General features: G+C 41.1%; 1 protein-coding gene across 1 annotated transcript in view; it reads left to right on the forward strand.

Moving 5' to 3' along the window:
- The window catches only part of DPP6 (dipeptidyl peptidase like 6), a 931,600-nt gene that overhangs the window by 843,588 nt on the left and 61,752 nt on the right, over positions 1-26,260 (forward strand). The window contains 1 exon segment of the mRNA XM_030198448.1: positions 21,067-21,114. Coding sequence (XP_030054308.1) covers positions 21,067-21,114 — 48 coding nt within the window.

Here is a 26,260-nt window from a genome sequence, read left to right on the forward strand (position 1 = left end):
CCTGGGCTGCAGCCTCTACAGAACACTGATCAGGTCTCAATAGTCCAGTGTCAGGGTGGTTCTGGCTCTTCCTTTCTGGAAAGGCCATCAGAATTGCCATGTTCACTGCCATTCCGGTGCTGTATGGTGAAGTTGTACATTTGCAGGGACAAGCTCCACCAGAGTAGTTTCCCATTCTTTCCTGAGAATCTGTTAAACCAGACCAACGGATTATGATCTGTGATGACAATAAAGTATTGCCCATACAGATATGGTTGTAACTTCTTGAGAGCCCACACTAAGGCCAGACACTCTTTTTCAATACTGGCATAGGCTACATAAGTACATAAGTATTGCCACACTGGGACAGACCAAAGGTCCATCAAGCCCAGCATCCTATTTCCAACAGTGGCCAATCCAGGTCACAAATACCTGGCAAGATCCCAGAAAAGCTCAATACATTTTATGCTGCTTATCCCAGAAATAAGCAGTGGATATGCCACAAGTAAATTTAATAATGGTCTGTGGACTTTTCCTTTAGGAAGCCGTCCAGACAGTTTTAAAACCCGCTAAGCTAACTGCCTTTACCTCATTCTCCAGCAACGAATTCCAGAGTTTAATTACACGTTGAGAGAAGAAATATTTTCTCCTATTCATATTAAATTTACTACTTTGTATCTACATCACATGCGCCCTAGTCCTGGTATTTTTGGAAAGCGTAAACAAACAATTCATGTCTACCTATTCCACTCCACTCATTATTTTATAGACATCTATCATATCTCCCCTCCGACGTCTCTTCTCCAACCTGAAGAGCCATAGATACTTCAGCCTTTCCTCATAATTAGCTAAGCCATACTTTCACAACCCCCCCCCCCCCATGCGCACATAACAATGATATGCATTAGAGCGCCAACTACCTAACTTGTGAATAAAATCTGCAACCCCCCCTCCCGAACCACAAAGGAGGCTGCCAATCCTAAAGAAATTAGTTCCATAGTGGGTGGGATTCAATCCCAAGGAAGCCAAGGTTTTTAAAGGATAGTAGTAAATTGATAGTGTGTTAAAGGAATCTCATGCTCATGAATTATCCGGTAGATCTCACCTGGAGGCTGCCATCTGGAATACTGTCTGGAACATTGTTCTGGATAGGACACCAACTGATTGGAGGCACACAGGCAAACCCAGACACTTCATCTCAACTGATCCATCTTGGAGTGATGGATATGCAAACATAATATTTCATTCTGCAAAACCACATCTTGTAATATAACACCCACGTGCTCTACTCCTTTTTGGGAGATGCCACCTATTTCCCAACCAACATGGTTGCAACAAAGGCTAGGAAAATGCCAACTTAAAGAGCAGAGCCTCAAAGTCTGAGGCACAAACATAATGCAAGGCCACCAGTATGACAACCAAGGTATCATGCAAAATTGGTAATTGCACCAAATATACTGAACTCAACCATGCCCCATGAGCATAGTCAAACAGCAACTTGCACATTAGAAATGGTGCAGAAAGATCTCCAAAACTATTAATCTTGGAAATGAAGGCAAGACTCGCAAGCAACTGCACTACCGTTCCATAAGATCAACCCAGGGACTTTGCAAAAATAATGAAGTCCACCACACAATGATCAGGAATGGGCAAATAATTTCAAATGTCTCTAAACTCCAGGAACTGAAGAAAATGATTCCAGCCTACTCAATACAACTTCCAGGTATTCTCAGCCAAGGCACACCTCAACACTGTCTCAAAGGCTCACAGAAACTGGTCCACAGCAATTCTGGCATCTCCATCAGGAGGCAGTTCACTGAGGGAGCTAACAATCAAAAATGGGTCCACTGGAAATGGGGGAGAGCATTAGCAACCCCCATTATGATCACCAGAGAGATGCTGTGCAGACAGGGTTACATTCAAATGTAAGCAGTGCAACACCACTAAATGAAGTAACTCCACCAATAAAGGGCAATGTGCTGATTATCTATTAATAGCTTCTACCACTGCTGCATTGTCAGAGTGCAAAATCACATGCCTATTCACAAAAAGCTTGCTCCAAACCAATAAAGCCATCCACACTGAGAACAATACCAGCAATGCCAGCAATTCACTTTGGTTTCTTTGAAGACAGCTATGGAGTGTGGCTTCTCAGGTGCCTCCTGCTTGAGCAAAGGGTATTTAGCTGGTGTTCTATCTAAGATCAACTGCCCAACTCTTTCTTGCACCCAGTTTCTATGTAGCACTGGACTCTGTGGCTGAAATGAAGCATCTTCCTTGGTGAGTGTACCTAGAGAGTGAGGCAGTGGTAGTTCATCTGTATGCAAGCATGTGGATCACTGTGGTGGTTGTTAGCTTCCATGGTATGTTGCACCTTAGGCTTGATTATTGCAGGTAAGATAGCCCCTTGCAAAAGGGGACATGTTTTCTCAGAATCTGAGGACTCTTCTGATTCAGCTTGTGACTGTGTTATTGCATGCAAGAGTATGGACTGTCACATAGACTTCAGTTCACTGAACAGAATCTTCTGAGATAATGCAGCTAAATAGACTCTCTCTTCCCTCCTGCATCATGACCACTGCCAGGACCTTGACGGGCTTGTATGGCAGCTGCTTCTCCCTTCTGCCACAACACTTCCATTGCAACGTCCAACTCTGCTTTTTTGAGTTCAACAGCATCTTCTGCTGCAACAGCATTGACAGCAGCCTCAGCAGCTGCCTTCCTTCCCTCTCCTTCTAATTTGAGTTTTTCCAGCTTCAGAGCAGCTTCTTGCTCACTACAAAGAGCATGTGATTTAGCAGCCTCTGCTTCCATATGCAGCCTGAGAATAATTGAGCTTGCAGTGGACTTACTAAAATGGCTTGATCTATGTGACTTTAAGGAGTGACTGGAGGTATGCCTTGAAAAACTAGAGTGTTGTAAAGTGTCATCTCTGACAGTCTCTCTATTTGATTCTGCCTTTCTAATTGCATCTGTAATTACTCACTGATGCATTTGATGCAGACTCTAAATGTTAGTTCTTACTAAGAACTTGATTTAGTTCTCTGCTGCTAGCTGATAACATATAAAGCGGGCTTGTAACTGCGCTATATGTTAACTGATGTACCAGATTGACGTTGATGATAAGCCAAGGTTTTTTTTCTGTGAATTGGCTCAACCGAAGATAAATGTTTTTTTTCTACATTCTTTGAGATATAACATAGATTTGAAACTGGGCATTATTGGGCAGGTACAGATGAATCCAGTAAAGGTTTCTTCAGAATAGGACATATATGACTGCAACTTTCCATTGAGGAGGAAAGTATCCTGTAGTTAAACTGAGATTGATCTGAGATAAGATGAAAGGAAGGAGAGTAAGAATAGTCAAGGTAAGCAAGGATGATGGAATTGGGTCTAAGAGACAAGTTGTCCTTATAGAATTCATAATCTTAGTAAGCGAAGTCAGAGTTTGAGCTTGAAAAGAAGACCAGAGTACTGATAGAATTGAAAAATGAACTGGTGAAACTATTGTTAGTAATATGTAATTTATCTTTAAAATCAAGCATGGTACTGGAAGATTGGAGGTTAACCCATATAACCAGATATTTAAAAAAAGGTTCCAGAGGGGCTCTGGGAAATTATAGACCGGTGAGCCTGATGTTAGTGCTGGGCAAAATGGTAGAGAATATTATAAAAAACAAAATTACAGAGCATATTCAAAAGTGTAGATTAATGAGACAAAGCCAACATGGATTTAGTGAAGGGAAATCTTGCCTCACCAATCTATTACATTTCTTTGAAGGGGTGAACAAACATGAGCATAAAGGCGAACCGCTTGATATTGTGTATCTGGATTTTCAAAAGGCATTTGACAAAGTACCTCATGAAAGACTCCAGAAGAAATTGGAGAGTCATGGGATAGGAGGTAGTGTCCTATTGTGGATTAAAAACTGGTTAAAGGATAGAAAACAAAGAGTAGGGTTAAATGGTCAGTATCCTCAATGGAGAAGGGTAGAAAGTAGGGTTCCTCAGGGTCTGTGCTGGGACCGCTGCTTTTTAACATATTTATAAATGATCTAGAGATGGGAGTAACTAGTGAGGTAATTCAATTTGCTGACCATACAAAGATATTCAAAGTTGTGAAATCATGAGAGGATTGTGAAAAATTACAAGAGGACCTTACTAGATTGGGAGACTGGGCGTCTAAATGGCAGATGATGTTTAATGCGAGCAAGTGCAAGGTGATGCATGTGGGAAAGAGAAACCCAAACTATAACTACGTAATGCAAGGTTCCACGTTAGGAGTCACCGACCAAGAAAGGGATCTTGGCGTCGTTGTTGATGATACATTGAAATCCTCTGCTCAGTGTGGTGCGGCAGCTATGAAAGCAAATAGAATGTTAGGTATTATTAGGAAAGGAATGGAAAACAAAAGCGAGGATGTTATAATGCCTTTGTATCAGTCCACAGTGCAACTACACCTCGAATATTGTGTTCAATTCTGGTCGCCACATCTCAAAAAAGATATAGTGAAATTAGAAAAGTACAGAGAAGGGCTACGAAAATGATAAAGGGGATGGGATGACTCAGTGGCGTAGCCACAGGTGGGCCTGGGTGGGCCAGGGCCCACCCACTTAGGGCTTAGGCCCACCCAACAGTAGCACACGTTTGGTGGTAGCTGGTGGGGATCCCAAGCTTTGCCAGCAGAAGACTTCCCCCTGATGGCAACGAAAACGCTACTCTCCATGATATTGACACCTGTGCATGCTCAGTTTTCAGTGCATGCCTGCTGCAGACTGCCAAGGTGGAAAGAAGTGTTTTCCCGCCAGCTGAGATATTTTTCTGGTCGTAGTGGGGGAGGGGGGAGAACACTTGGTGCCCGCCCACGTCTTGCTTAGGCCCACCCAAAATCTGTTGTCTGGCTACGCCCCTGGGATGACTTCCCTATGAGGAAAGGCTGAAGCGTCTAGGGCTCAAGATATCATTGTTTACTGATGATATTCTGTTGTATTTGTGCTATCCTGGGCCGAGATTGCCATTGGTGTTACGAGAGCTGAAAGATTTTGGGGCAATGGCGGGCTTCCAGGTCAATATGGATAAGTTTGAGCTATTGCCCTTTAATCTTTCCGAGATGGGGGCTCAACTGCTGAGGGAGTCCTTCCCTTTTTACATGACATATAAGGCTATCAGATACTTGGGGATTATATTACCGAGAGATCTGTCCACCTTATTTCATTCATTTAGGGACATTTTGATGAATTGTAGTTACTCTGTGCGACTGAACAAAATGCATTCCAAATATTGGTCACCAGAGTGCAGAGTTCCCTAGGGCTCACCTTTGTCCCCAGCATTGTTTAACTTTTTTATGACTTCCTTGGGGGGAAATGGTTTTAATACTAGGGAAATGCTGTTGTTTATGTAAATGACATTTTGTTTCTTCTACAAATAACAAAAAATGATATACTTGCATAGTACTGATGTCATCAACAAATTAATATTAATAGGAGGAAAAAACCTCAAATTATAAGGGAACACTCTATCGTTGATATCATCAACATTAAGGAGGTCCCTTAAATCATCATGGGTAAAAAACCTCCTTTTATTGTCTCAAAAAAATTTTATTTTTATATATGGCTCATGCTCTACTTGAGACAACCCACCGTCTATTCATATAAATATAGTACGGAATAGTGCACTTATCTTTTTAAATCTACAGTCAGCTCAAGACCCTCCATGGGTTATTTGTATTATGAACTTTATGCAGATATCCATTAGAGCTCTTTCTGAGGTTTAGATTGATTTTGTTTCTTCTGCCAATACTTTCTAATATCTCTGACTTGCCTGATACTGTTACCTCGGTGATTAATAGGATTCAGGACTGGGCATTTTCAAATAAACTGAAATTGAATCCCAGTAAGATGAACGTTTTATGATTTAAAAGACTTGAAATGATAGTTCCCTCTTCTTTGACACTAACTGATAATATGATATTCATCATTAAGACTGAAACTCGGGTGTTAGGATCAATGTTTCCCCTAAGGAGTGGCCTGGTGTGTGCAAATTTTTTTTCATGTGAGCAACAAGTTTTAAAACACAATTTTTGAGCGCCAATATTAGCAATGCATTTCTGTATATAGCATAAAAAAACAACAACATTTTTGTGAGCAACCATGTAAAATCTGTGAGCGACGTTCCTAAAACATATGAGCAATCGCTCATGCTCTCCGCCTAGAAGGGAACATTGGTTAGCAGTAATTTTGGACTCTTCACTGTCTTATGGCCCCCAGATCAACCATTTATGGAAGAAGACATTATTTAAATTGACGCAACTGCAGTTGATACGAACATTTTTTACCCAAGTGGAGGAGTAGCCTAGTGGTTAGTGCAGTGGACTTTGATTCTGGGGAACTGAGTTCAATTCCCACTGCAGCTCCTTGTGACTCTGGGCAAGTCACTTAACCCTCCATTGCCCCTGGTACAAAATAAGTACCTGAATATATGTAAACCACTTTGAATGTAGTTGCAAAAAAAAACCTCAGAAAGGCAGTATAACAAGTCCCATTTTCCCCTTTTCATTTCTTGTCCAAACAATGATATTGCCTCATCTGGACTATTGCAATATGCTCTATTTAGGGCTATGTTCTAAATATCTTTAAAAACTCCAACTTATAAAGGAAACCGCTTTGAGATTAATTTTTAAAGTGAAGAAGTTCATCATCATTTTGACGTTTATGGCAAAGTTACATTGGCTTCCTGTTGCTGAACGTATTATGTTTAAAGCACTTTGCTTATTGTTTCAGATCATTTATGGTTTGACTTCACAGTTACTGATAAATACGGTTTCCAAAACCTTGTTCAGACACTGTTCCAGGTTGCGTGAACAGCTTACTCTTTGTCCCCCGTCCTTTAGTAAAATGCGATTTCTGAGAATAATTAATACCGTTTTTTCTGTCATCGTTATACCTGTATGGAAATCTCTTCCCTGAATTATTTGAGTTGAGTGGAATTAATTAAAATTTCTCATAATGCTGAAAGCATATCTTTTCGAGCAACGATAATTATCTTTGCATTCTGTCACTTATTATATGTTTGACTGCAGTTATGAGCTAAGAACCTTTCAAAGGTATTTTCTTCCATTGTACACTGCATTGAGGGGTCCTTTTATAACGGGGCATCAGCGGTTTTAGGGCACACTAATCAGCGTGTGATAAACACTACCGACGCCCATAGAAATGTATGGCCAACCCTAATGTATAGCACATTCTAAAAACGCTAGCGCACCTTTTTAAAAGGACCCTTGAACTCCTATTTTTGTGGAATCAGCAGTTAACAAGCACCATATTGACACTGACCTAAAATTGTTTCTCAGATACAGAAGGATCTTTCTAGTTGGAAAGATTTGTGGCTATTGTGGTGGGGCTGCATTTCTGTGGTGAAAAGGAATGTTTTACCACTTTTATTATTTTTGTTTCAGGTGCTTCCTATCCCGGTTCCTATTTGCTCGGGTTGCAGTGGGCCTTCTTTTTCTTTATTTGGGAGGGCAAACACCCACAGTTGGCACATAAGTTGCTTTGGAGCAGTCACAAGCAGGGGGTAGGGCGTTGCCTAATACTCTAATTATCTGAATGCCAATTATCTGGATGTCCAATTATCCAGATTGGCGCACCATGCAGTAGCAACAGGTGGGCCCAGGGTAGGAACAGGCCCACCAAGCAGCAGAGCATCAACCCCCTGTCTCCATTTCCTACACCGGTGGCCTGGTATCCTCCCCCTCTCTAAATGTACCACATTCTGCAGTACCTTCCCAGCAATTCATCCTCATTACCTGTGCTTTCCCCTCAGGAAATGACATCAACAAGAGTGAGGACACAGCAGAGAAAAGCTATACTCATTCCTTTTCCTCCTGACTCCCATGTGGAAAGGTTTCAACAGTACAGTGTTGTTTTTAAAATGGCATGAAAGAGAAAAAGGCACGTGTTATCGCTAAAAGACAAAATTGACGTCATGGAGAAGTTGAGAAAGGGAGTGTCGGGAAAACTTTTGGCAGAATATGGGGTTGAAACATCAACAATATCTGACATAAAAAGGCAAAGTGATACTATTGTCAACTACATCTTAGTTCTTGAAAAAGAGGAAGGGAGTTATCCAGAAAAACCATGAAACAGTCACCTATTGGATAAAGCTCTGTATCTCTGGCTTTTGCAGAAAAGATCATTGGGCCATCCAGTTTCTGGGCCGCTATTAGCCGAAAAGGCTGTGTTTTTCAATCAGCAACTCCAAGGGGTTTCTGAATTCAAAGCCTGCACTGGATGGCTTGGAAATTTCATGTACCACCATGGAATTAGGCAGATTAAAATCCATGGGAAACACTTTTAGCGACTTTAACAGTAGCTAATGACTTTCTTGTACAATTTAATGACCTTATCAAGAACTATGACCCTGATTGTGTTTTTAATGCAGATGAAACAGGTCTGAATTGGAAAACGCTTCCCAGTAGATCTCTGGTTAGTTGCAAGATAAATCTGCATGTTAAACCGCCCCTGAGCTATCAGACTAGGAAGGAATTAGGACACACCACCCAAAGGCTGTTATTAGTGCTTACAGACAAATTGAGACCTCTTTGAACAGTTTCACGTTGCATGCAGAGCTTAAAATAGTTTGGGATGTCTCAAATTTCGCCAGGCTTAATCCCTTGTTCCCATGTCTATTGCAGTTATTGTGGTGACTGCTGTTGCTTGTGCTTTGCTCCAGGAAATTCACATCATCCCCTGAATATAGTGTTGGTTTACACGTCAAAATTCTTCCAACTGCGTAACACATTAGCTAGTGTATAACTTTATGTTTAACTTATTAGTTGTAAATACATGCTGCTGATGTGAAGGTCCGTTTGTACATAGTTGCAGTGCAAATTATTGGAGCCATTCTTTTTGATAAAAGAGGGCGTTATTTTATTACACAATATGAAAAAAAAAGAAGAAGAAGAAAAGAACATCTGTTCTGTCAGGCTTCAGCAACATAGTTATTAAAGCAGTCTGAGCTTAATTAGATTTGTTGCTTTCGTGGGTGTTGAAATTATATTTCCATTTCAGCAGACCATTCATTTGTGCATTACAAAATATTTCATTCTGGTGCCACACGTCATTAATTTTGTTTAAACTACTCTTAATTGCTCAATGACCTGAGGAAAAAATCAAGTAGGAAATTATGCAGAACGATATGAAAAAAAATGTAATGTGTAGTAGTTGTTTTGAGTGAAACGGGAATGTGCGTGGTATGTTTGCAGGAATGAGTGTGTAAACCTCCGAGTGATTATATTCCAAGGCTTTATATCACTTGTTTTGCCAAAGGGGGCTTAAGAGGGAGCAGTTATAGGATTATGCAGCACTAGAGGTTGTAGCAAATGTTATTTATTCAAAGCACTTGTTTCAAGAGCTGCAGCATTTATTTTTTGTATTTTAAGACTTCGTCTGAATGAGATGAAAGACCGTGGTCAGCCGTTTTCCCCTTGGCTTCCCTCACAATGTATCTGAAGAAATAAGCTGCAGCGTCTAGAAGACCCATGAAAACATTTTGAGTGATACGATTTTATTATATGTATTTATTTATTTTAACCTTGGCTCAGGTTGAGCATGAAGTGCAGACACTAGCAGCCTGATATTCTCACAGAATGCAGGGTCTCCGGTGTCTTTGTTATTTGTGTAGTCTGGCACAGTGGATTGTGTTGCTGAAGCTCACTTGTTCTTTTCATGATTCTGCTTCCCTAGTGAGAATAGAGGATGGATAGACTTTATTATGGGGTTTTTTTTTAACCGTTGTTATGTTTTGTTACTGTATTTAATGCTTATTAATATACTTGAAGGTGTGCATTTTTGTGTGTGTTGCTAATTTAGGGGTCCTTTTAAAAAACCTGCAGTAGAAAATAGCTTTAGTTCACCCTTACACGGGTCTTTCCCATGCACTAAGGCCATTTCTACTGCAGCCAGACAGTGGCCGATTTTCCATTTTTCAAATTAATGGCCATTCCCTGGCTTTTCAAAGTGAAAATATGTGTGCACTTTCCATTTGAAGATGATTCCTGTATAACTACCTGCACACACTTACACAAAAACAACGTACACGTAGTTTTGAAAATTAAAAAGCTTGCATGTATGTGCAAATCCATTGCTAACCTGCTCCCTGGATTTGCAAACTTACACAAGCACAGGAGAATTCTATAAATGGCACTTACAATTGTGCACACAAGTTTTCACATGCAATTTAATTGAGTAATGAGCTTATTAGTGCCAATAATCGGGCACTAAATCAATTATTGGTGTTATTTGGCCACAATTTGGATTTACGTGCATCTTGCTAAGCGCTATTGTATAAAGATGTGCGTGTAAAGTTTTTAGTGTGCAACTGAAAAGGGGGTGTGGCCATGGGAGAAGCATGAGCGGATGGGGGTATTCACTAACGATGTAAGCATTATTATAGAATCGGTGGAGGGATTTGCACCAGGGTTTAGTTGGTGTATTTCCTTGTATCTAAACGTTGGGTGCACATCCCAATTCTATGTGCATTTCTATAAATAACATCAAACTCGCAGCACTGTTTATAGAATAGAGCTCAGCACGCATTTCTTTTTGGTGCCCAAATGTGGGCACCATTTACTGAATTTAGTCCATTAGGCACTGTTTGCCTAAATGCGTAGCAGAGAATACAAAAAGCCAAAGGTCTGTCCAGTTATCTCCTAAAGATACCCAGATATATTTTTTGAATATGTGCCTAAAAATTTCGTAAAATACAGATTTCCAAAAATATTGCATTTACTGCATAATGTTTAGGTCATAATTATCATAAATTAAAGGCCTACCTAATCCATGTTTCCTACAGAGTGATTGAAATAGCTATAATATATGCAAGGGGTTTGCTCCTCTTTCCTACTCCGGCCTGGCTTTCATCTTGAAAAAGCTTCACATCAGTTAAATAAGCGTCTAAAATCAGCCATGCACCATTAAGACCCATTTTCTCTTCAGTTACACATGTGCACCAACTCTCTCTTCCTGGATCCACAGCATTCACACTCTCCATTCACTAGCCCCCAAATTCTATATATATGACGTGTTAAGTTGTGCACGCTAATTTGGCCGCATGACCAAATTGCCTGCACAATTGATTAACAAGTCAATCAGCGCCGATAATTGATACTTAACCAATTAGCAGCACTAATTAGCTTTAATTAGAATTTACACACAGAACTTTCTAGGCGTGTTCTTTAATGTGGTGCATGTAAAGTCTCACATGTGCAAACAAAAAGGGAGCATAAACATAAAGGAAAACAAATGTTTTCTGCCTGCACACCCCTCATTCTTACAAACTAGAGCTGTACCAAAGAAGATGTTTTACTATTTGGCCAAATGTGAAAAATGAACAATATTATTTGGCCGAATATGAATACCGAATACAAATAATGGGCATTGAGCTTATACATAACAAATAATAAAAGAAGCAATGTGAAATCAGAGATCAAGTGTTTATTTCAGTAGGATTTAGCACAGTGCAGCCCCAGATTATTCGTATTCAAATTGAAATCACTGTTCGGCTGAATACAAATAATGTATGCAGGGCACTATTCGGTGCCAAATTGAATACAGTACAGTCCTATAAAACATCCATTAAATCTTTTCTTCTTTTTTCTTTTTGTTTAAGTCTCCAAACATCTTTACAATGTAGTATACCAGAAGCTAAAATATTGAGAAACCCTGTTTTCTCTCACTTTTATTTTACCCTTCCATTCATTGTTTTCCCCCTTACTTGATCAGTTCTCTTTCATCTGTATTTTATTTACTTCTGTTGTTGTTGTTGTTGTTATAAACTTATGTTCCTTTATCTCTCTTCCTTTATTAGTTGGCTAATTTTATGTTTTTCTTTTTTTCCTTTCCTCTCTGTAGAGATGGATGGAGAAATGAGGAAGAAAATTGGGAGTAGCAGTGTAATGAATGAGAGCTGAGGGAGGAGAGTGAAACTGGATGAGACAAGGGTGAAGAATAGTGTTAAGGACGGGCACAGGAGAACAGAGGATTTTATTTTTTTCATTGGCCATTATTGACAAGGAAATATTGTAGGTAGGAGCCATGGGGCATATATTTTAATTATAAGGCAGGGTTCATTATGAATTCCCACCTGCTTTTGTTTATTAGTATGATAATATCACCTCCATATCTAAACTTCATGTATTGCTTCTAAATTATTCATGGATTGGCAAATAAAGAGATCTGGAATCTGCTGTCAGATATGGCAGTTGCCAATTATCTCCCCACTGCAGAGCTGCTCTCTCTTAGTGCACGCTGCTTACAGCTGCTCTTTTCAATCATTCATCAGTGCTGAGGAGATAGGCCGCCGCTGCTGATGGCAGGACTGATTTGAATTCCCATTGTTGACACACGGGGTGAGTTTAGCTGCTGTGTAAACCCCTGGGAGAAGTAGAAGAGAAGCATAAAAACAAAGAATGCATTGTGAGATATTTGGGGGAAGTCGGTGTATGTTATTCATGAAGTACAGTTTTGTCCCTATTTTTAAATTGCAAATATAGGGGTTCTTTTACTAAGGTGCACCGAAAAATGGCCTGCGCTGTTATAAGCGCACGTAATGGATGTGCGCAGGTCCATTTTCCAGCACACCTGCAAAAAAGGCCTTTTTTTTATTTGGGGTCGAAAATGGACATGCGGCAAAATAAAAATTAGCACGTGTCCATTTTGGGCCTGAGACCTCACCGCCAGTCGTTCACTTAGTCAGCACATGTACAATGCCGATTACCGCCCAGTTAGAGCTGTGCGCTGGAAAATAAAATATATTTTCCAGCGCAAGTAGTGGATGTGTGTAAAAAATAAAATTACCACCCGGGCCACGCGGTAGCCAGGTGGTAGTTCCAAATTGGCGTGCGTTGGGCAAGCATAAGCGCCTATGCGACTTAGTAAAAGGACCCCATAAATTGCTTATACCCATGCTTAGTTACAGAAAAAAAAATACAAGCATAAAGTACGTTTGACCTGGGCAGTGCTATTTTGAAAGTGGTGAATGGGAGTAAAAATTAGAGATGTGGATTCTTGAACACGCATATGCTAAAAAATCATCCCGTTCATTCCTTAATCTGCACGTCCCAAACTGTAAAGGTCTTAAATACAAACTAACGCATGTGTCAACCTTTTCCTACCTGAGCACACAATTCTGGAATGCGCTGCCGTGCAACTTAAAAACGATTTATGAACTAGCTAACTTCCGAATTCTACTGAAGACTCATCTCTTTAACAAAGCATACAACAATGATCAGCAAATATGAACTCCTATTCACATACCCAGAACTGCCTCTACAATATTTACTTGCCAAACTATTATCATGTTTTTCACTATCATGTTACCTAAGGTCCTTTTGCTATTACAAAATGTATATTTTCTTATATAACTCTTATACATTTCTTAAATATTTCTTACTATGTTTGCTCGTTAAAATACCATTATGTCTTATCATTAGCATGTTACCCAAAATCCTTCTGTTATTACTAAATGTATACTTTCTCATGTATTTCCACTACTCATGATGTATTGTAAGCCACATTGAGCCTGCAAAGAGGTGGGAAAATGTGGGATACAAATGCAACAAATAAATAAAAATAAATCAATAAATTCATGAACGCACACCAAGAAGTAAATTTTTAAATACTTTTTTTACATGTATAAAAGGCTTCTTTTAATCTTACTGCAGATGTACAAATATGTAATATGACAAGAAGGTGCATACTTGTTCTTGGATATTTCTTTGAGTATGAAATCTCACGTTAAATAAGTAGTGCAAACAGTCTTTTATAGATTACGTATTGTACATTTGCTGAAAGATTACCTAAATCCAGGTAATTGTAGGAATGTGTTACAGAGCCTTATTACTCATTTTTAGACTATTACAACGGGCTTCTTATGGGTCTACCCAAATGACCTCTTAGATGATTACAAACTGCTCAGAACACCACAGCTGGAATGATAGTTGGTGTTACAAAATGTGATCACATTACTTCTATGTTAATTAAACTTCATTGATTGCCAACAGAGTCAGAAATTAGATACATTTTTTTTTATTTTTAAAATTGTTAATAATAATGCCCCGGTTTCTCTCATTTCTAGTTTACATACACACACTGACCTTCCAGACCACTTAAGTCAGCATCAGGAGACAGATTAGATGTTCCCTCATTTTGGCATGTTTGCTTAGATGAATATCGGAACTTTATTTTTTATATTGCTGGCCCAAAATTATTGAACAACATACCTTGTAATTTGAGATCAATTAAAAGTCTAGAGGCTATTGAGAAATCTCTTAAAACATGTTTGTTTCTTTTTATTTTTATTTTTTTTAATTTATAAGAATTCAAATTTACAAGCAATAAAATAACTTGCCAGAAATACAGAGAAAGTAATACACAAGAATTATTTCAATCAGGTAATTTTATACTCTTCCTTAGACCACAAAATAGAGAGAATGAAACAAGACAAGGAGATCAATTAAACAACAGTAAACAGAAACAAAATGTGGTATTAACCTGATTATCCCCAGTTATTATTTATCTGAATCATTATTCCACATTGATCGTCTGGTTGGCTTCTTCAAACCCAAAACGGTGTACATTCAATTTATTTTGTTGGAAACATACTTATTGTCCAATATTAGTTGAAATAATACACCTAATTTCATTTTTTTCTCTTTTAAAACCAGAAATTATTTAACAATGCAAACACTCTAATCCAATTCCCACTGATTAAGGTAATCCCAGTTTCACAGGCTTCACTCCTTTTGAATTTATATTACTAAGTAATCATTTATATTAGTAAGAGGAATCATTACAAAGGAAAATAACAAAATTTTCAGGAAATATTTCTGAGGAAATCTTTAGGAGTCATACCCGGAACCCTGGGAAAACAACAATCTCAATATTAATCATCTGTAATAATATTCATTTTGTTCAAATTTCTGGTCTATTATCATTTTCAAAATCTTAACCGTTTCCTACTCCTACAGAACTTCATTTGCTGTATCATTTTTTCTTTCTCAAAGGGTTCAATTAGGTTATCCATGTAGCTCACTACTAAGATTATATCTGAAGCAAAGTTATTTACGACCACCGTTAGGTTCTGGAGCGGCTTCCAGATGATATTCAATGTAACCTCCATGGGAGCCAAAAACTCCAAGCTGATAGCTCTTACGGGTTTAGGAGTGGCACCGCCAACTTGGGTTCAGCTGTAAATGACTTCTGTTTCAGCATGGACTCCTAACTCACTCCTCCGCTCCTTTGGACATGGTGGTTAAATGATTCGGGAGTGATGAAGTTGTTTCCAGGTCCAAGAGCGTCGACGCTCCTTCGCCGGCGCTAATCAAAGGACTCATCAACCCAGTCATCTGTGGGCAGCTCATCGCGCAGCGATCCCACACTTGCTACGCAGGGGACAAAACTCTGGCCATAGGCGGCTGACCCTCGATTGTCCCCTTCCTCTCAGTTAAGGTAACTGCAGTTGCAGAGAGGAAATTTCAAGTAAACAAAGACAGAACTTCAGAGGACAGCTGGGCTGTTGAGCATACGAGCTTCAGGTCGTCATCTTTCCATTCTTCCTAGTTTGGGACACTCTTTGTCTGGTTTCTCCTCAGAGGCCTGTCTGATATGGGTAACCCTTCAGCATAGCCCTCTCAGTCATTGAAACACAGAAGCCCCTCCACCACTGCAAGGTGGTGTCCCTCGGAGGGGAAAACATGTTTGTTTCAACAAACTTATGATGGTATTTAGTAAAGGAGTCTTCGCAGGGGGTTTCGTCAGTATTTGGGCAGTGCACACGCGCTTCCCGGTTACTGCCGGGTTAGCGCAGGACACCTTACCAATGTTTCCCTTGAAATGGCCGCACGGAAAGTGTGAACTTTACCGCACGGCCATTTCTTTTTTCCACCTTTTTACCCGCTGCAGTAAAAGGGGACTGTGTGCGTGACAAAAACTTGCTCGGCCGCTAGCACAGGACCCCTTTTACCACAGCTTAGTAAAAGGAGCCCTAAGGCCTATGTTATGAATATCCCTTAAAATTTTGAAGACTTTCTCATGCAAGGTTTGAGACTAAGGGTATCATTTTCAAAAGAAAAAACCATCCAAAAAGTGTCATAAAGTACCTTTTGGATGGATTTCTTCTCAAAACATCCAAATCGGTATTTTCAAAACCTGTTTTGCAGATGTCTGTCCATGCATTTCATCTGCAGTGCATGCAGATCACAAGGGGGCAAGTCGGGGATGTTTTGAAGGCAGGTTTAGGGTGTGCCTAACACTTGGATGTTTTACAGCCATAATGGAACAAAACAAATAATCTAGGGTGAAAACTTCAATCTTTTGGTCTAGATCTATTTTTCTAATAAATAGACCTAAATGACCACTGGAGGAATTCAGGGATGTTAATTGGCAACGATTTGAATTTAAGCATGCATCTTTGTAGTCACTATCCTATACCCATGTATGCGTAAATTTTTATGTAGATCATATAAAGGGGTGTGGGCATGGGAGGGGCATGGGTGGTTCACAGGCATTCCTAGAATTTGTGCACAGTGTTATAGAATGCGGTAGATCCATACCTAATTTAGGCACGAGGATTTACACCAGGTTTCAGTTGGTGTAAATTCTTGCACCCGAAATTTGGCATGGATCCCGTCACAAAGCGCTATACTATAAATGGTGCCCAACTCAGAGCACCATTTATGGAATCTGGTCTAATATCTTCAGCTTAAATATAGGCGCTATTGCTGCTGGATTTGCACTAGTATTTTATAAAAACACATAGAGGGGCATAATCAAAAGGGGCGCCCAAGTTTTCCTGAAGACGTCCTCACAGGACGTCCCGGCGAAGGAGCAGGGAAACCCTTATTATCGAAACACGATGGGCGTCCATCTTTCGTTTCAATAATACGGTTGTGGACGCCTAACTTGCAAAATTTAGGTCGACCTTAGAGATGGTCACCCCTGATTTTCGGCGATAATGGAAACTGAGGATGCTCATCTCAGAAATGACCAAATCCAAGCCATTTGGTCATGGGAGGAGCCAGCATTCGTAGTGCACTGGTCCCCCTCACATGCCAGGACACCAACCGGGCACCCTAGGGGGCACTGCAGTGGACTTCAGAAATTGCTCCCAGCTGCATAGCTCCCTTACCTTGGGTGCTGAGCCCCCCAACTACCTCCCAAAACCCACTACCCACAACTGTACAAGATTACCATAGCACTAAGGGGTGAAGGGGAGCACCTACATGTGCATACAGTGAGTTTGTGGTGGGTTTTGAAGCGCTCACATTTACCACCACAAGTGTAACAGGTGGGGGGATGGGTCTGGGTCCTCCTGCCTGAAGTGCACTGCACCCACTAAAACTGCTCCAGGAACCTGCATACTGCTGTCATGGAGCTGGGTATGACATTTGAGGCTGGCATTGAGGCTGGCAAAAAATATTTTAAAAGTTTTTGAGGGTAGGAGGAGGTTAGTGACCACTGGGGGAGTAAGGGGAGGTCATCCCCGATTCCCTTTGGTGGTCATCTGGTCAATTCGGGCACCTTTTTGAGGCTTGGTTGTAAGAGAAAATGAACCAAGTAAAGTCGGCCAAGTGCTCGTCAGGGACGCCCTTCTTTTTTCCATTATCGGACGAGGACGCCCATGTGTTAGGCATGCCCTAGTCCTGCCTTTGCTGCGCTTCCGACATGCCCCCGTGAACTTTGGTCGTCCCCGCGATGGAAAGCAGTTGAGGACGCCCAAAATTGGCTTTCGATTATGCCGATTTGGAGATTTGCCCTTGGAGAAGTACGCCCATCTCCCGATTTGTGTCAAAAGATGGGCGCCCTTCTCTTTCAAAAATAAGCCTGAAAGGCACCTAGATGCCTTCATAAATAGGCTAAAAGTAGGTGATTCCTTCCCAATTAACCTGTATGCCCTGTTATAAAATGGCCTTCTAAATGAGAAAGAAAAGGCTGGTGAATAAGGTCCTTAGTGAATATTAACATTTCCAGATTATTTTCTCTGTAGTCACTATGGGCCCCTTTTACTAAGCAGTGGTAAGCCCAACACGGGCTTACTGCTCGCTAAACAGGAAGTACTGTGGGCTACCACAGCAGCCTGGTGGTACTTCCCACCCCTAGCACGCCATCACATCCAGCGCTACAAAAATATACAAAAATAAATATATTTTTGTAGTGCCAGAGTGTACCAGGTGGTAATCGGGCAGTGCCCCATGCTGCCCGGTTACCGCTACCACCGGGTTAGTGCGGGAGCTCTTACCGCCACCTCAATAGGTGGCGGTAAGGGCTCCCCCCCCCCTGAAATGGCCACACGGCAAGTGCTTTACGTGCTGCATGGCTATTTTCCAGGAAAGAGAGACTCCCCTTTTACCCGCTGCGGTAAAAGGGGGCCTCGGCATGCGTGAAAAGCACACACCAATGCCAACGCAGGCCCCCTTTTGCAGCAGCTTGGTAAAAGGGGCCCTATGTTTGTATTTACGGGCTTATACATATCAGTGTGGATATGAAGTGGATTTTATTCTTAATGATTGTGAATTAAATTAGCCACAGTACAGTTATTCAAGCCAACTGTCTTCCATAACAGATTATACAAACCTTTCTATAGGATGCAACATACTCTCACGCTGGGGGTGTATCTCCAGGGGCTTCTGCCCAAGCGAGAAGGGTTAGGACTGCCACTGTAGTTGGAGATTCAATCAATAGCAATGTAGATAGCTGGGTGGCTGGTGGACATGAGAATCACTTGGTCACTTGCTTGCCTGATGCGAAGGTGGCGGACCTCACATAGCACCTAGATCAGATTTTAAACAGTGCTGGGAAGGAACCTGCTGTCTTGGTTCACGTGGGTACCAATGACGTAGGAAAATGTCAGAGGGAGATTCTGGAAGCCAGATTTAGGCTCTAAGATAGAAAACTCAAATCCAGAACCTCCACAGTATCATTTTCAGAAGTGCTCCCTATTCCACGCACAGAGCCCAAGACACAGGCAGAGTTCCGGAGTCTCAATGTGTGGATGAGGCAATGGTGCAGGGAGGAGAGCTTTAGATTTGTTACGAACTGGGCAACATTCTGGGGAAGGGGGAGCCTATTCTAGAATAATGAGTTCCACCTTAACCAGGGTGGAACCAGGCTGCTGGCAACAGTATTTAAAAAGGAAATAGAGCAGCATTTAAACTAGAAAAGAGGGAAGGATTTAGTGAAGAGAAGTCTTGCCTCACCAATCTATTACATTTCTTTGAAGAAGTGAACAAACATGTGGTTAAATGTAAGCCGAATACTACTGAAGACCCATTTCTTTGAAAGAGCATACCAAAAAGATCAACCCAAGTGAATATGCACAACTCGCTTATTTAGTTTTAGAACTGTCTCCTAAAATTTACTTGTATACTACTACTTTGCTTTTCTCATCATGCTGACCAAGAGCATGCAATACTAAATGTTTATTACTAACATTCTTCCACTGCTCATGATGTATTGTAAGCCACTTTGAGCCTGCAAAGAGGTGGGATAAGGTGGGATACAAATGCAACAAATAATAATATTGCGTATCTGGATTTTCAAAAGGTGTTTGACAAAGTACCTCATGAAAGACTCCAGAAGAAATTGGAGAGTCACAGCATAGGAGGTAGTGTCCTATTGTGGATTAAAAACAGGTTAAAGGATAGAAAACAGAGAGTGGGGTTAAATGGTCAGTATTCTCAATGGAGAACGGTAGATAGTGGGGTTCCTCAGGGGTCTGTGCTGGGACCGCTGCTTTTTAACATATTTATAAATGATCTAGAGATGGGAGTAACTAGTGAGGTAATTAAATTTGCTGACGACACAAAGTTATTTAAAGTTGTTAAATCACAAGAGGATTGTGAAAAATTACACGAGGACCTTATGAGACTGGGAGATTGGGCGTCTAAATGGCAGATGTTTAATGTGAGCAAGTGCAAAGTGATGCATGTGGGAAAGAGGAACCCGAACTATAGCTATGTAATTCAAGTTCCACATTAGGACTCACCGACCAAGAAAGGGATCTTGGCATCGTTGTTGATAATACTTTGAAACCCTCTTCTCACTGTGCTGTGGCGGCTAAGAAAGCAAATAGAAAAGTATTATTAGGAAAGGAATGGAAAACAAAAGCAAGGAAGTTATAATGCCTTTGTATCGGTCCATGGTGCGACCGCACCTCGAATATTGTGTTCAATTCTGGTCACCACATCTCAAAAAAGATATAGTGAAATTAGAAAAGGTACTGAGAAGGACGAAGAAAATTATAAAGGGGATGGGACGACTTCCCTATGAGGAAAGGCTGAAGCGTCTATGGCTCTTCAGCTTGGAGAAAAGGTGACTGAGGGGAGATATGATAGAGGTCTATTAAATAATGAGTGGAGTGGAATGGGTAGACATGAATCATTTGTTTAGTCTTTCCAAAAATACTAGGACTAGGGGGCATGGGATGAAGCTACAAAGTAGTAAATTTAATACAAATTGGAGAAAATCTTTCTTCACTCAATGTGTAATTAAACTCTGGAATTCGTTGCCAGAGAATGTGGTAAAGGCGGTTAGCTTAGTGGGGTTTAAAAAAGGTCTGGATGACTTCCTAAAGGAGAAGGTCCATAGACCATTATTAAATTGACTTGGGCAAAATCCACTGCTTATTTCTGGGATAAACAGCATAAAATCCATTTTACTGTTTTGGGATCTTGCCAGGTACTTGTAACCTGGTTGGGCCACTGTTGGACACAGGATACTGGGCTTGATTGACCTTTGGTCTGTCCCAGTATGACAACACTTATGTTCAGCACATAGGATTTTCCCCCCAAGGTTTTTTTAATGGTCTTTTATAAATTAATGGAGAGTTCATATAGAAATGCATTAGAAGTTGATGCATGTGTAATGAGTATAGTTTGAATTTAAAGTTCAGCACAGCAATTAATGCATTTATATTAAAATCTTTGTGATTCACTACCTCATGTTCTTTGTGGAAAGTCATTTTATCTATCCAGACCTAATTAACTTAGAAGTTATCATTTTAACTGTGAATCTTCTTTTTCCTTTTCTAAAGGTCCAAGAGTTCCAGTCGTGACTGTTCACTATACAAGCAACAGGCAAAGTACGTGCTTTACTTTTCTTTCTTCTTTTATTTTCATTCTTCGTTTTAGTTTTCATTACTCCATAGGCCCGATATTCAGCCAGTGGTGATCAGGGTTTTGCTGACTGCCACTGGCCTTAAACCTGGAAATTCCATGCTGGACCATGTCCTGGCACCGGTATTGAATTTCTGGATTTCTGGACCCGGCTAATGCATAGCCAGTTAAGGGCCTCCTTTATCAAGCCACTCTAGCAGTTCCCCATGTGGCAATGTCGACAAAGCCCATTCAGTTTGAAAAGACCTGTTGGTGTTGCTGCGTGGCTTCATAAAAGAGGCCCTAATTGCGATATTCAGCTCTTAACCATTTACCACATAAAGATAGGACTGACTTTTATGTGGTGCTGTTTATGCGGTTAACCTGACTGGTTAAGTGCTGACTCCGCCCCCACCCCAGAACCCCCCCCCCCCCCCCCCCCCCCAAAACAAAATAGCCAGTTTTCAGTTCGGCATTAATCGGTTATTTCCGGTGGCAGGCAGTAACCAGTTAAGTGCCTCTGAAAATTATCAGTTAGCCCCGAACAGGCAACTTAATCAGCCAGAAGCCATTTCTGGCCGGTTAAATCGCTTGGAATATCAACCCCCATGGTTTTGTTTTGTTTTTTCCACAATCAGACTCACCCTGTGCAATTACTACATGTGCAATCTATGACACTAAGTTGTCCCCCGCTGAGCTTAGAGTTGCTAAATGAATAATGGAAGAAAGCAATGTTTCCTCTAAGGAGTGTCCTGGTGTGTGCAAATTTTTATTTTTCTTGTGAGCAACAAGTTTTAAAAACCAACAATTTTTGAGCACCAGTATTAGCAAAGCATTTCTGTATATAGCACCAAAATAAATTTTATTTTTTGAGCAAATATTTAAAATCTGTGAGCAATGCACCTAAAATATATGAGCAATTGCTCATGCGCTCCACTTCGAGGGAACATTGGTAGGAAGCTGCAGATGGTCACTACACTGGGAGCTGACCACATAGTATCAGAGATGACACTGAGCAGGGGTGTATCTGCGTGCGGCCACGGGGGCCTGGGCCCCCGCAGATTTTGCCCTGGACCCCCCTGCCACCGTCACCTACCTTTGCTGGCGGAGGACCCCAACCCCCGCCAGCCAAGGTCCGCTTCCTCCTGCCGCTGCCTTTAAAAATATTCCTTCGGCTGGCGGGGGATCCCAACCCCCCAACCCCCGCCAGCTGAGCCGAGGTCTTTTAAAGTTCTTTTTCGTCCTCCGGAGTCTGTGCTGTTCAAAGCTGATCCTTTCGGAGTCTGACATCGCTGCACATTGTACATGACGTTGATGACAGCGGCGGCAGCGACGACGGCAGTAGTGGCCGGGGGGGATGATGGCAACGGCGGGGGGGGGGCTATAATGTGCCCCCTCACTCTGGCTTTGGCCCTCCCTACCGCCGCCTTTCAGATACGCCTCTGACACTGAGGCACCCTGTGGCCACTGTTCACTTTAAGCTAAGAGTCCTCCAATTGCATTTCTGCCAGTGGAGGGTGGTTCATCCATATTATGTTTTAAATCACTAGGAAGAGTCAGGTTCCCCGAAGTCCTGAAAACTTGTCTGTCCCTCACTAGTAAAAATGTGATGGTGAAACAGCACCACCTACTGGCCTGACTCAGGTGGAGGACTCCCGCTCAGCTTTGAGGGAATATTGCCTGTGGCCCTTTGCTTTTGCTCTTTCATTACTGTACCAGTTGATTAACAATCACCACTAGACTACAAGTTGTCACTCTCTTCCTGGCTCTGCTATGTAGGAAGAGCCACAGCTAAGAAGGATAATAACAAAATATTCAGAACTGTATGACACATGAGAAAATATATCTACTGGTAAACTATTTTAAACAACCTTCACTATGGAGCATGCTAATAATTGCTGTAAGTGATTCTGAATTACCTACTAGCTTTTCAGCAAATCCATGTGTGTGCACATAATGTTTTAAAGGAGTGCTTCTCGTGCCATCATGTCACTGCTTGAACTGCCACAGAGTAAATGGGATGGTGAACAAAACCAGATGGATGTAGTGACAGCCATCTGAGGCTCCATCTGCTCTTCCACTTAGAGTTAACTATGTTTGAAGGACGCGTGTCTTAGAACACCATTCAGCTATCCCTTCTCCACCTGTTCCATTGCAGGTTCACTTCTGACAATAATAAGCAACATCTGTAGTGGTGCCAATTAACAGTCCTTTATTTTGGACTGTGTTTTGCCACGGCAACAAAAATATGCAGTTCTTAGATCCCGAGCTTGTTACAGTCCTTCACAAACCCTATTTGAAAGGACAGTGCTGAAAATCGGACGTATTCAGTAAAGCATTGAGCCTGCCATGAGTGGGAAAGCGCGGGGTACAAATGTAACAAAAAAAACATACACACATATCCGATTGAAACCTAATGGTATTCAAAAACATTAATAATGTATAATAATAAAAACTTTGGATAACTAAAATATAGTAAAGCAACAATAAAGATAATTAGCAGGATTGCATTAAGTTATATTACAAGTAGCTTCATCAAACATAGAACTTTTCAGCTGCTTACAAAACTGTAGTACATTTTTCCCAGCTTAAAGAAGATTGAGAGAGAATTTCCCCTCATCCTCTGACATGTCCACATGCATTCACACTGGTATACGGGCTCCTATGCCAAAGCAGTAATGATGGAGAGAGACCCATGGAACATTAACCAACCCCTACTGTTCAGTATGCCTCCCCTGTATGAAATTGTTACTCATACCCGGCCTCTACAGTGCTCATCTCTGCCAAAATTTACATGACACTGTGCATAGGGAGAGTGACAAGCATGCCAATTTCTATTAAGTGTACGATAGTAACATTACACAACTAATACCCATCAGCCAGATACAGAGACTGATTTATCATATCGTACATAGCCCCTGCAGCAGACATCCTGTCAATTTCCCCAGGGGGCAGAGTGGGGCTATATTTTCTAAAGGCAGCAGCCCTATCTTACAATACTGGCACATGAGAAGATGTCGCAATACAGTATGTCCACTCCATATTGCCCATATAATGCCTTGATATTGTACCATTGTCAGCCCAGCACTCACCACAGCCATTGAAATCACTCCCTACTACTACTACTACTATTTAACATTTCTAAAGCGTTACTAGGGTTACGCAGCACTGTACAATTTAACATAGAGGGACAGTCCGTGCTCAAAGAGCTTACAATCTAAAAGACAAGTGAACAGTCAGTCCGAAAGGGGCAGTCAAATTGGGGCAGACCTATAAACTTATAACTGTTAGCAAAAGGAGGCATTTAATAGAAAAAGGCAGAATGAGAAACCATCGCATAGTGTGTGCAAAGATACAAATATTGTAAATTTTTGGTACTGAGAACATGAGAGTCTACCCCCACTGCACCCCCACATCCATTGAAATAAAACAGGCTAACAATCTGGACTTCATGAATGAATTGGACACTGTCTGCTATATATTGTCTGTGAGAAACCCAAACTTTGCATTCCTATTCTTTTAGCAGCCCATGTTTCCACATTACTCATATATCTTGTGAAGTGATTTCCCCAGCACCACTGTATAAAATGTGCCCACAGATATCAGGGCCAAGAACATGCCATGTAAGGGCATTCTTACAAGACCTTTGTGGTATAAAACCACATTCCTAACATATGGCATTCCTGAGAACACATCCAAGTTTAGGTAGGACCATTAGGCCTAATGAAATATCACTGGGGCCCTGAACATATGTACAGTCCCCCAATCCTTGTCCACAGGGCAGACCAGGCTAATTTACATGTGCTAGACCCAAAAGCATGTACCAGCCCATTCATTAACTACATCATCCACACTCTTGAACATTGCTCCAGGGAGAGACAGTGTGCAAGGATACCACAAGCAATAGTCTTCATGTGTGGGAGTTACATTGGTTTTAAGTGTGCCACATACCAGTTAGAGAGAAAATACATGGCCTGAACTACTCTATGGGCTCGATATTCAACTGGCAGCATGTTTGCCATCTACCGCTGGCATTAAATCCAGATATTCCATGCTGGACCATATCCAGGAACTGCCATTGAATATCTGGGTTTAATAGTTAAAAGTTAATCGCCTATGCCAACATTCAGCGCTAACCGATTAAGGGGTCCTTTTACTAAGGTGCGCTGAAAAATGACCTGCGCTGGTGTAGACTCATGTATTGGACATGCGCAGGTCCATTTTTCAGTGCTTCTGCAAAAAAGGCCTTTTGTTTGCCGAAAACGGACGTGCGGCAAAATAAAAATCAGCATGCGTCCATTTTGGGCCTGAAACCATACTGCCACTCATTGACTTAGAGGTAACGTCTCATGCATTAATCGGATGGTAATCATCAGCACATGTACACTGCCGATTACCGTCCGGTTAGCGCCACGCAGTAGAAAATAGAAATTATTTTCTCCCGCGCTTATTGGATGCACGTAGAAATTAGATTTACTTCCAGGGGCATGTGGTATCTGGGCGTTAGTTCTAATTTGATGCATGCTGTGTGCGTGTAGGCGTCTACGCTTCATAGTAAATGGGTCCCACACTTTTTAGCGGTCAAAGATAGGCCTACTATTTAAGTGGCCTATTTTGACCGCTCAACATAGCCAGTTTGATGCTGAATATCCACAGTCACTCACCACTCTATCCTGATATTTAGTGCCAGCCATAGTCCAGATACCAATGCTGAACATCTGGATTTTTTTTTTCTATCACTGCAGTGTGTTTAGAAAAAAATGCCGACCACAGTGGCTGAATATTGATGCCATTTTAGTACAGTATTTATGGGCGAAAGTTCCAAAGTGCTTTATGTGAAATATTTGCTCACTTTTTTTCTTTGATGATCTTTTTCCTTTCAGAAATTTGGGGGATATTAAAACCTTCGCCAAAAAAGGGAGATTTCAAAATTGCGCCAGCAAACTTGGTTTCAGGAATCTCTTTTTTTCTCTCTGTGTTCTAGTGCTGAGCTGCTAAACATGATTTGCAGAGCCTAATTCATAAAATACATTTCCCCTTTCTTTATCTACAGAGAAAATTTGTATTGATAGGTCCATATGAAGAAGTAAACCCTCTGAAATATATTTATAAAGACAAGTAGAGGGGGTTTGA

The sequence above is a fragment of the Microcaecilia unicolor genome, chromosome 1 (assembly GCF_901765095.1).
Source record: "Microcaecilia unicolor chromosome 1, aMicUni1.1, whole genome shotgun sequence".
Lineage (NCBI taxonomy): Eukaryota > Metazoa > Chordata > Amphibia > Gymnophiona > Siphonopidae > Microcaecilia > Microcaecilia unicolor.